Source organism: Rhinopithecus bieti, unplaced genomic scaffold, assembly GCF_001698545.2.
Source record: "Rhinopithecus bieti isolate Rb0 unplaced genomic scaffold, ASM169854v2 scaffold_22436, whole genome shotgun sequence".
Classification (NCBI taxonomy): Eukaryota; Metazoa; Chordata; class Mammalia; order Primates; family Cercopithecidae; genus Rhinopithecus; species Rhinopithecus bieti.
Window position 1 is genome coordinate 557,715 of NW_016810644.1, and position 11,161 is coordinate 568,875.

Consider the following 11,161-nt stretch of genomic DNA (forward strand, 5'->3'; position numbering starts at 1 on the left):
TCCAAGCACAGAGTCTAAATTATTCTGAACACCACTCGAGGAGGCAGGTGCTGTACAGATGGGGAAACTGAGGCATCGCATAGCACAAAGGACGGGGGGCGTCAAATTCCTCACTTGATCGCTCCCTCAGTCAGCCCCTTCCTGGAAAGTGCTTGGGTATCTTTGTAAGCCTCCGTTTCTTGACAAAGGGCCAGGATTCGAACCGCAGACATGCCTCTACTCTAGGTAAGACCCCTCTCTCTCTCTCCCCCGGCCTCGGCGACCTGTTCTGTGCAATGGGGTCGGCCCAGAAGCCCTCTCTCCAGCCAGGATCTGAGCCTTCGGAAACCACCGCGCGACTCTGCCCCGTCGGCCGCCACTCACGCCCTCTACGGCTCTCCATTGGCCGGACGCGCTGCTGCCCCGCCCCCACCGCGACTTTGCTAGCTAATCATTTTCTCGAGACTGACAGCCTTGCCGGCGCCCCCCCCTGGGGCGGGAGCAAAGCAGCGGCATATGCGGATTGGTTGAGAAGTAGGGGGCGGGGAGAGTTGGTGAGCGCTGATTGCGGGCAGAGGCAGTGGCACATGCGGATTGGCCGGAGGAGGGGGCGAGGCAGCGCATGATGAGTGTCGATTGGACGGCTCGACCCAAGTGGGCGGAACAAGGACGGTGCAGGGAGTGGGCCACGTGTCCAGGCCTAACGAAACGGTAACCCGTCCCGAGAAGCCCGCAAAAGGCCTCAGCGGCGGCCCTCCGAGCGCCGAGAGGTGAGGGTGCCCCCGGCCTCACCTGCGGAGGGGCCGTTCCGGGCTCGAACCCGGCACCTTCCGGGTAAGTCCTCTCTCACTGCTGGCGCTATTTGGAGATCGACCTTCCCGCCTAACAGATGGGGAAACTGAGGCTCTGCCTGGTCGTCCCGGGCCAAGGTCACAGGACCAGAAGGAGGACTCCACCTGGCCCCGTCAGAATTGGCTGGCCAGAGACTCGAAGCGTCCCCGGGTCGCACCTGCCGCCTGTGTAACAGCGCTGCAGGGTGGGCGGGTTTAATCCCCATTTCTTTGACGAGAAAACTGAGGCTAAGACAAAGAGAAACTTGCCCAAGGTCACACAACCAGGAAGTCCCGGCTCCAAGGCCGGGTTTCCGAGACCGCGTGGGGAAATCCACAGCCCTACCCCGCCCCCTGTTGCCGCCCACCACCAGCCACGCCCCCTTTGGCCTTGGGTACCCTCCACTCAGGCTGAATCTCTCCTCGTTCCCCGGGACACGCCCAACCCTCTCCAGCCCAGACCTCCCCTCCACATCTCTCTGGCTCACACACACATCCACTCTCACCCCAGTTTTTCATCTCCCAAAAACCAGTTCCCCTCCCCGGGATCTCCTATGAGTCTTCAGGTCATGCCCCTCACTCGACCAGAAACGGGGGGCCTTTCTCACCGACTTTCCCCACCGTCCCAGCTGTCCCTTCCTGTCTCCCCCCTGTCCCACTGGGCCCCAGCCCCGACCTCCTCCTCCCTGGCCTTTGCCTCCAGTTCAACCGCACAGCGGGGCCGTGAAGCCATCTTTGTATTTTGCATTTTGAACACTTTTTCTGGCATAATACCACATACGCAGAAAATCATACAGTTTGCAAATACACAGCTCAAATAAATATTTATAAAGGGAGCACCCTGGTGTAAACAAGTACCCAAAGAAAAAAGTCAAGCATGCGCCACATCCCAGGATCCCCGCCGTCGGGTTTCCGTCACAGTGGTCCAAGGGCAATCACTGTCCTGGCTGCTGACACCATAGATCAGTTTTGCTGGGTTTTGGCTTCAAGGAAACCCTTTATTGTATATAGTATTGACTAGACAACCTGTTGCACATTGTCCAGAATTCAGAAGAAACAGAGTAGGACCTAGTGAAAAGGCTCCTACACGCTTCCCCAGTGCCTGGTTCATCCGTCTGAGTCTCCCGTTTCTTGCTCGTCTGCCAGAGATAGCAGATATAGATACATGCAACACAGACACACTTTCTCTCCCTTTTTCCTTTGGCACAAAAAGGAGCATTCCACACACACTGTTCTGCTGCTTTTTCACCTCTCTCAAACATGTTTTCGTATTGTTACTTAAAGAGCTTCCTCGTCATTTTTTCTGGCTGCGAGGAATAACAGAGTCTAGTTACGGCATAACCAGACTGGTTATTACATAACCGGTATACCCTCCTTGTGGACATTGATACTTACTTCTGCTCCTTTGCTCTGGGGAAGAGTCCGGTAATGAATAACCCTGTGTCGTGTCACATGAATGTCTGTAGGATAAATGGTTAGGAGCAGCTTTTGAGGTCAGAGGGTTTGTGTATCCATCATTCTGAGAAGTGCAGCTGCTCCACTGTCCCTAGGAGATGTTACAACCCACACTCCTGTCAGGCCAGAGGGGAGTTCCTGGGTGCTACAGATGCCTGTCCTAGGCTTTTGGACATGCTGGCCCCCAGATGCGCCCCTCCATGGCTCCCCACTGCCCTCAGCAGAGAGACTCCAGGGCCCTTGTGACCCACCTGTCAGCTCTCCAGCTCCTGGTTCCCTCAGAACCATCCCTTGGGGCCTGAGTGTCCCAGGTCCTGCCTCCTGCTCAGGGGAGGAAGAGTTAGCACATGAGTGGGTATGAGAGGGTCACTCCAGGGGGAGGAAACCGCAAGGGCTGTTTGAGAGGAAGGAGTGTCTGGGCTGAGGCTGAGGGTCTTCAGAGCGGTGCCGGGGAAGTGGGGGAAGGGGCGTCTGTATCTTAGTCCTGAGGACAGAGAGAATCCACGGGGTCAGGGGACAGTTTGAGACGGGGGAGTAATAGTCAGCTTTGTGTTTTCTGAAAAGATCGTTTTTCTGTCTTCACTGCCTCTGGGAGAACACTGCGGCCCCTGCCAAGCTTGATCTGGCTCCCTCCAAATCCCAGCACTTATCACTGTTGTAATTATGGGATTAATTCACTGGTATTGTTTCAGAGGGAGTTTCCATTCAATTTTATTTAATGAGATAAAATTTGCACAACATAAAATTCACTATTTTAACCACTAATTCATTTTTAAACTTGAGATATGATGCACATAGAAAACATTTGCTATGGTGGATGGATTTTGTTCAAAGAATAATAGGCCAGGTGTGGTGGCTCACGCTTGCAATCCCAGCACGTTTCGAGGCTGAGGTGGGAGGATTGCTTAAACCCAGGAGTTGGAGACCAGCCTGGGCAACATAGCAAGACCCTGTCTCTAAAATACAAAATACAAAATTAGCCAAGTGTGGTGGCATACACCTGTAGCTCTAGCTGCTTGGGAGGCTGAGGTGGGACGATCATTTGAGCCCAGGAGGTTAAGGATGCAGTGTGCTATGACTGCGCCACTGTACTCCAACCTAGATGACACTATGAGACCCTGTCTCAAAAAGAAAAAATGGTACAAGGAGGCCAAGGCAGGAGGGTTGCTTGAGGCCAGGACGAGAGAGAGAAAGAAAGAAAGACAATGAACAGCAGTGTCCTCACTACCCAGCTTTGAAAATAGCAGCTCCAGGCCAGGTGCGGTGGCTCACACCTGTAATCCCAGCACTTTGGGAGGCCGAGCCAGGTGGATCACGAGGTCAGAAGTTCAAGACCAGCCTGGCCAAGGTGGTGAAACCCCATCTCTACTAAAAATACAAAAATTAGCCAGGCATGGTGGCGCAAGCCTGTAATCCCAGCTACTCGGGAGGCTGAGGCAGGAGAATCCTTGAACCCGGGAGGCAGAGGTTGCAGTGAGCCGAGATTGTGCCACAGCACTCCAGCCTGGGTGACAGAGCAAGAATCCATCTCAAAAAAAAAAAGAAAAGAAAAGAAAAAGAAAATAGCAGCTTCTCATTGAGTGCCCTGCCTCCCTCAGCTCCCCAGAACACCTTCTGTCTTGCTTCCAATGAGCCTCCAGGGTCTCCCATTTCCCTGGTGAGTTAATGAATAAATGAGTTCAGTACAAATTGTACACACAGACGGGGAGAGAGCTGCAGACAAAGCGTAGCCCAAACTCTCAGTTGTGCAGCAAACTCGGGGACCCAAAAACACCAGCCTCCCAGGGACACAGTCCAAGACATGCTGAGACGGGGCCCCTGCGGTATAGACGCTGTGACCGAGTGGAAGTCAGGTGTGCCCTGCGTGGCTGCAGGACCTAGGACAGGTGAACGGGCTCTCTGGGTCGAGGTTTCCTCCCCTGCAAAATAATCGCTGGCCAGGTGGCTTCACTAGCCTGTCCTTTTTTTCTTTTTCTTTTTCTTTTTTTTTTTGTGGTAAAATGCACTTAACATAAAACTTACCCTTTCAGCCATTTGAAAATGCACAGTGGAGTGGCTTTCACAGAGTCACGCTGTTGTGCCACCGTCACCACCAAGCCCCAGAGCATTTTCAGCATCCCAGACGGAAACCCTACACCCCTTAGCAGTCACCCTGAATTCCTCGCGGCCACAAGCCCCTGGCAGCCACCCATCTGCTTTTTTTTTTTTTTTTTTTTTTTTTTTTTTTTTTTGAGATGGAGTTTTGCTCTTATTGCCCAGGCTGGACTGGCAGTGGCACCATCTCTGCTCACCGCAACCTCCGCCTCCCGGGTTCAAGCAATTCTCCTGCCTCAGCCTCCTGAGTAGCTGGGACAACAGGTGTGTGCCACCACACCCGGCTGATTTTTTGTGTATTTTTAGTAGATACGGGGTTTCACTATGTTGGCCAGGCTGGTCTCAAACCCCTGACCGCAGATGATCCGCCCGCCTCAGCCTCCCAAAGTCCTGGGATTATAGGCGTGCACCATGGAGCCCAGTCTCCTTTTTTTTTTTTTGAGACAGAGTCTTGCTCAGTCGCCCAGGCTGGAGTGCAGTGGTATAATCTGGGCTCACTACAACCTCTGCCTCCTGGGTTTCAAGAGATCTTCTGCCTCAGCCTCCCAAGTAGCTGGGTTACAGGCGCCCACCACTGCCTGGCTAATTTTTGTATTTTTAGTAGAGATGGGTTTTCGCCATGTTAGCCAGGCTGGTCTCAAACTCCTGACCTCAGGTGATCCGCCCGCCTCAGCCTCCCAAAGTGCTGGGATTGCAGGCGTGAACCACTGTGCTTGGCCCCATCTGCTTTCTGTCTGCGGATTTGCCTGTTCTGGGCATTTCAGGTAAACAGGATCTCACACTCCATGGCTTTTGTGTTGAGGTCTGTCCACGCTATGGCTTGTTCAGGGGCCCCCTTCCTTCCTATGGCTGAAGAATATGGCCTCAGTTTCCTCTTGGAGCAGGGTGAGGATCAGGTGGGCCATTCAGGAGGCCCTGGGGAGTGGGCTGGCCCAACATAGGATGCCCAGCAGAGCCTCCATTTTGGGGCTGATGGTAACTGGAGCTGATGGTAACTGGGGCGGATGGTAACCAGGGCTGATGGTAACTGGGATCTGATAGTAACCAGGGCTGATGGTAACTGGGGCGTATGGTAACTGGAATCTGATAGTAACCAGGGCTGATGGTAACCGGGGCTGATCGTGACTGGGGCAGATGGTAACTGGGGCTAATGGTAACCAGGGCTGATGGTAACCCGGATCTATTGGTAACCGGGATCTGATAGTAACCAGGGCTGACGGTACTGGGGCTGATGGTAACTGGGATCTGATAGTAACCAGGGCGGGTGGTAACCAGGGCAGATGATAACCAGGGCGGATGGTGACCGGGGCGGATGGTAACCAGGGCAAATGGTAACCGGGATCATGAAACACTCCTTGACATTATACACAGTCCTCAGCAAGGAGAACACGGGGGCCGGGAGGGGGACACCTGGAGCCACATGTGGACGTGGCCCAGAAGGCTTCCCAAGGAAGTCACCTCCCTGCCGAATAGGACAGAAATAAGAAAGAAGCCCGTTCCAGGCTCAGGGAACAGCAGATGCAGAGACCTAGAGGTGGGAAGAAGGTTGGCAAGGTGCCCTGGGCCCTGCAAGGCTCTGTGTGCAAGGACCTGGATGCCAGCTGGAGACACTGAGAGGAGTCCTCGGGCCTGACCCAGCGCCCCTCTGCCCACCCCCAGAAAATGGCGGCTGCCAGGCCCATCCTGGGCCGAGTCCTTCCAGGATCCTCTATCCTGTTCCTGTGTGACATGCAGGAAAAGTTCCGCCACAACATCGCCTACTTCCCACAGATCGTCTCAGTAGCAGCCCGCATGCTCAAGGTATGACCTCAGCCCTCCACCCTCAGACCCGGGATCCAGGCTCAGCCCCCCACCCTCAGACCCAGGATCCAGGCTCAGCCCCCCACCCTCAGACCCAGGATCCAGGCTCAGCCCTCCACCCTCAGACCTAGGATCCAGGCTCAGCCCCCCACCCTCAGACCCAGCATCCAGGCTCAGCCTCCTACCCTCAGACCCAGGATCCAGGCTCAGCCCCCCCACCCTCAGACCCAGGATCCAGGCTCAGCCCTCCACCCTCAGACCCAGGATCCAGGCTCAGCCCTCCACCCTCAGACCCAGGAGTCCAGGCCCAACTCTTCCTCCTTCAGATTCAGGAGTCCAGGCCCACTTCCTCTTCCCTCAGACCCAGGATTCCAGGCCCAGCTCCTCCTCCCTCAGACCCAGGAGTCCAGGCATAGCCCTTCCTCCCTCAGATGCAGGAGTCCAGGCCCAGCTCCTCCTCCCTCAGACCCAAGAGTCCAGGCCCAGCCCCTCCTCCCTCAGACCCAGGAGTCCAGGCCCAGCTCCTCTTCCCTCAGACCCTGACCTTTCTTCCCCATCACTGGCACAGGTGGCCCGGCTGCTGGAGGTGCCAGTCTTGCTGACGGAACAGTACCCACAAGGCCTGGGCCCCACAGTGCCTGAGCTGGGGGCTGAGGGCCTTCGGCCGCTGACCAAGACCTGCTTCAGCATGGTGCCCGCCCTGCAGCAGGAGCTGGACAGCCGGCCCCAGCTGCGTTCTGTGCTGCTCTGTGGCATTGAGGCACAAGCCTGCATCTTGGTGAGATGCTGACTGACCCCAGGGGTCCCTCATTCTCACCTGGGACCCCCATCCTAAATAGAACCTCCTTCCCTGACTGGAAACCTCCACTTCCCTGTAGGACCCACATCCTGACCTGGGCCCTGTCTTCTCACATGCGGTCCCCATCCTATCTTGGATCCCCTTCTGACCTGGGGGCCCCCTGCTCTGATCCAAGCCTCCCTCCTCCCCATTCTGGGCCCCTAATTCTGACTCAGCATCCCCAGTTCCTTACCCAGGACCCCTGTTCTTATCCGGGATTGGCTCTGACCTCTCTCTACCCACAGAACACAACCCTGGACCTCCTGGACCGGGGGCTGCAGGTCCACGTGGTGGTGGACGCCTGCTCCTCACGCAGGTGAGAGCGCCCTCCCTGGGTGGGTGCACTTGGGGGCCATCAGGGGCTCCCAGGAAGGGCCACAGGCGGCATTCTCATTCCCATCAGGGTGCCAGCATGTCTGGCTGTCTAGGCCGTGGCATCCACACCAACCTTCCCTCCCTCCCTCCTATTCACAGCCAGGTGGACCGGCTGGTGGCGCTGGCCCGCATGAGACAGAGTGGTGCCTTCCTCTCCACCAGCGAAGGGCTCATTCTGCAGCTGGTGGGTGATGCCGCCCACCCGCAGTTCAAGGAGGTAATGCCCTCGCGGCCGCCCCCACCTCCCCTGCATCTGACAAAGGTCTTGTCTTTGGGCTCTGGGAATACATTCCGGCACCACCAGGCTGCCGCCTCCAGGGGGAGCCAGGTTCTTGGAGGGGAGGCTGCTGGTCACTGTCGCCGCCATAAATCCATGAAAGGAGCCTGCAGATGGACCACGAGGACCACAAAGAACGATGAAATGGGGGAGGCGATCCAGAGGGTCAGGGCACGGAGGAGGGGGTTTGTATTGGAGGGTCTGGGGGGCGTCCTGGAGCAGGTGACTTTAGAATGAACTGAAGGAGGGAAGGACCAGGCAGACACTGGGAAAGAGCAGGTCAGCAGAGACCCTGTAGATAGAAACCCCTTGACCTGTCCACACCTATCCCCAACTCTCCATCTCCTCCGCCTCTGCCCCTTCCGGCCCGGGTGCCCCTTCTCCAGTTTCTCAGACTCCACACCCACACCCGAGTGGCTGCCCTGCTACCAGGGTCAGCCAGGTACTGGGCCCCCCTGCTTCAAGCCCTTGGCCCTCAGGATGCTGGAGAGGCCCCAGACCTTGACATTCCCAGGCCCTCCCAGGTCTGCTCCTTGCCTGCCTTCTAGTTCAGCTCTGTGAAACATTCACTGAGCACCTACTCCATGCCAGCCACTGTGGTGAGCCCTGGAGTCTGCATCAATCCATGTTCAATCACACATTGTGACCCCCAGCTGAGGCGGGAGTTGCAGAGGGATGAGCGAGAGTGGCGGGGTGGCCCTGAATTCTGACCTGCAGGAGAAGGGAACATCAGGCTCTCAGTGTTCCCAGGGGAGGGGGACTGAGCTTTCTTTGTCCAAAGAGCTGTAGCAGGCCACGGTGAGCACTGGGCAGGAGGAGCCAGCACCCTGTCTTCACACAGGAGCCACAGCCCAAAGGTTTGGGATTTCAGCCATGAGCAGCCATCAGGGTTTGGTGCAGGGGAGCTGGCCATATCAGATTGGCAGTTTACAAAGTTCATTCCGGCACTGTGTGACCAATGGATTAGGGAGTGTGGCATAGAGGGGAGGAGGGAGACCTGTCAGTAAGGAGGTTAATTTGGGCACCCAGGCAAGCGGTGATGAGGCAGTGGGGATGCAGGCTTTTTTTTTTTTTTCTTTGTTATTATTATTTTTATTTTCTGGAGGTAAACTTGCTGGGACTTGCTGATGGATGAAATGCGGTTGGTTGCTCATGTCTATCTAAGAGGCAGTTGGATAGATGAGTCTGGAGTTCAGGGGCAAAGTCCAGGCTGGATTTGGGAGTTGAGGGCCCAGAAAAGGAATGGGAGAGATGAGGTTACCTAAGAAGAGGAAGGTGTAGATAAGAAGCCCTGGCACAGAGCTGTCCACCCTTAGTGGTCCAAGCCAGCAAAGCAGACCAAGATGGTGGACAGTTAGGAGCTCAACCAGTCATGTGTAATGAAAGGGAGGCCCCAGAAAAAGTCTTGAGAAGAGGGAGTGTTGTCTTGGGCAGCTGCTGGCCATAAGATCTCAGAGATGAAGACGGAGAGGTGTCCCTCAGATTTGTCATCCATGGAGATCAGGACCCTAGACTCTTCCTGTCCCATCTCCCTCTGCCCCTACAGATCCAGAAGCTCATCAAGGAGCCCGCCCCAGACAGCGGACTGCTGGGCCTCTTCCAAGGCCAGAACCCCCTCCTCCACTGAACTCCAACCCTGCCTTGAGGGAAGACCACCCTCCTGTCGCCAGGACCTCAGTGGAAGTGCGTTCCCCCCATTCCTGGATCCCAAGAGTGGTGCGATCCACCAGGAGTGCCGCCCCCTTGAGGGGGGAAGTAGGGTGCTGCCCTTCCATTGGACAGCTGCTCCCGGAAATGCAAATAAGACTCCTGAAAGCTGGGTGGGAATTGGCTGAGCCGAGGTGGAGGCGGGGCTCGGCCCCGGGCCACTTCACGGGGCGGGAAGGGGAGGGGAAGAAGAGTCTCAAACTGTGGGACACGGACTCGCAGAATAAACATACATGTGGCTGTGGACCAAACCATTCTTGGGTTGGGGGGGATCCCGGGGGCGACTGGGGGCTGCATGAGGGAGAAAGCGGGGTCCCCAGCAGGTGGGGAGGGGGAGGTGCCTCTTCTCGGCTCGAATCCGGCGCGAGGCAAAGGCGAGGGCTGGCGGCTGACACATCTGCACGGACGCGGCGCATCTGCCCGGAGGAGAACTGCGGCCGGGGTCGCCCCCAGCAGGCGCGCGCACGCCCAGCCCAGCTGCCGGCAGACACGCGCTCCGCGGCTGCCTCCGGCCGCCCCCCACGCCGCCGCCCCCGGCTCCCCAAGGGTCCCGCATCCGGAAAGCGAGGTGAGCGAGACCGCACCCCGGTGCAGGGGGAAACTGAGGCACGGGGACATGGAGACGGGGAGAAAGGAAGAGACAGCCATGTGGATGGGTGGATGGATGGACGGACGGAAGGAAGGGCTGAAAGCTTCAGCCTTGTAGTCCCGGCTCCCCCAGACGCAGGAGTTCCGAGACCCACATGGGGGCTCCCAGAATTCTGCAGATCTGGGAGTTGGAACTCTACAGACCCCCAGGGAGAGCTCCCCCGTTCCAGATTTGCAGCCCCTGCCTCTTCCCCAACCTTAGGGAGCTGAGAGGCCACCCGTGAGTCCTCAGGGACACCGGCGTCAGAGCTGTCAGCGAGCCCGCCCCGCGTTAGGCAATCGGAGCCCCCACTGCCGACCCTGGGAGCCCAGACCTCTCCAAGAAGGTCCGGTCCCCTGGCCCCCAGCGTCAGAGCGCCCAGCACCCCTCTCCCCAGGGATCTAGGAGGAGCCCCTGGGACCGGGCTGCGGCGCCCCCGGCCCCCGCCTTCCGGATCCAGGTGTCCCCCCTCCTCACCCCCAAGCCCGAAGCCTCGCGTCTCGGAGGCCCCGCGCGCGTCGCCATGGCAACGAGAGTCTATTTTGCGCTGGGAACACACAGCTCCCGCCGCAGCGCCCCCCCACCCCACCAACCCGGGCCTGAATGGGAGTGGGGGACCCGGGAGGGGGCTCGGGGGTCCGGGTCGGGGGTGAGTGGAGACACAGACACTCGGACAGAGATCCGACGACAGCAAACCTGGGACAGAGACCAAGACAGAGACGTGGAGCCAGGGAGGAGAGACAAGCGGAATGTGGAGACAGAGGGGAGACGGAGATCGGGCGGGGGAAGGAGGGAAATGGAGGCGCGCAGGGAACTGAGGCTAGGAGCTGGGGAGAGCCCGGGACAGAGGCGCCGGGACGGAGAGAGACGCGGAGAGAGACGCCGAGATGCACGGAGACCCACAGCGAGAGACGAGGACTGAGACCCCCCCTAGAGACAGAGACGGGCGGGGGAGGCGGGGGTCCGGGCGGAGGCGTGGACGGGGCGCCCCGGGACGCGGAGATGCAGAGACCCAGAGACCCAGAGACAGGCACGCAGACCCGGCGGCGCAGGGATCTGGGCAGGGGCGCAGGCACCGGCCGCCGCCTGGGCTGCGGATCGGGGAAGGGTCCTCCTCCTTCGCTCGGTCCCTGCCTTCCCCGCGGCCAGCGAGGCACGGCGCCCCCGCGCAGCCCCCC

The 11,161-nt window shown here is 58.1% G+C and overlaps 2 protein-coding genes across 3 annotated transcripts in view; both read left to right on the forward strand.

The window, feature by feature from the left end:
• On the forward strand, positions 1–9,601 carry ISOC2 (isochorismatase domain containing 2). Of its 2 annotated transcripts, none has more exons than XM_017892573.1 (6): positions 1–225; positions 6,018–6,158; positions 6,727–6,936; positions 7,242–7,312; positions 7,471–7,588; positions 9,195–9,601. In XM_017892573.1, the coding sequence occupies exons 2-6, from the start codon at positions 6,021–6,023 to the stop codon at positions 9,273–9,275; spliced, it is 618 nt and encodes a 205-aa protein (XP_017748062.1). In that variant the 5' UTR covers positions 1–225; positions 6,018–6,020; the 3' UTR covers positions 9,276–9,601. The 2 variants fall into 2 exon arrangements, with proteins under 2 accessions (XP_017748062.1, XP_017748061.1); XM_017892572.1 differs by lacking the exon at positions 1–225 and adding an exon at positions 278–813 and having other exon boundaries at positions 9,195–9,599.
• A 49-nt stretch (positions 9,602–9,650) lies between these two features.
• The window catches only part of SHISA7 (shisa family member 7), a 21,873-nt gene continuing 20,362 nt past the window's right edge, over positions 9,651–11,161 (forward strand). Inside the window, exons 1-2 of the mRNA XM_017892521.1 lie at positions 9,651–9,923; positions 10,381–10,509. Of these exons, the coding sequence (XP_017748010.1) occupies positions 9,651–9,923; positions 10,381–10,509 (402 nt within the window). The remainder of the gene's footprint in view (positions 9,924–10,380; positions 10,510–11,161) is intronic.

What these genes read in the sequence shown, in the direction of transcription:
- ISOC2 (XM_017892573.1), top strand. Translation starts at nt 6,021, where the DNA reads ATGGCGGCTGCCAGGCCCATCCTGGGCCGAGTCCTTCCAGGATCCTCT. An exon ending in AGGCACAAGCCTGCATCTTG is followed by an intron (nt 6,937 to 7,241) that starts GTGAGATGCTGA and finishes CTCTACCCACAG; the next exon opens with AACACAACCCTGGACCTCCT. An exon ending in CCCACCCGCAGTTCAAGGAG is followed by an intron (nt 7,589 to 9,194) that starts GTAATGCCCTCG and finishes CTGCCCCTACAG; the next exon opens with ATCCAGAAGCTCATCAAGGA.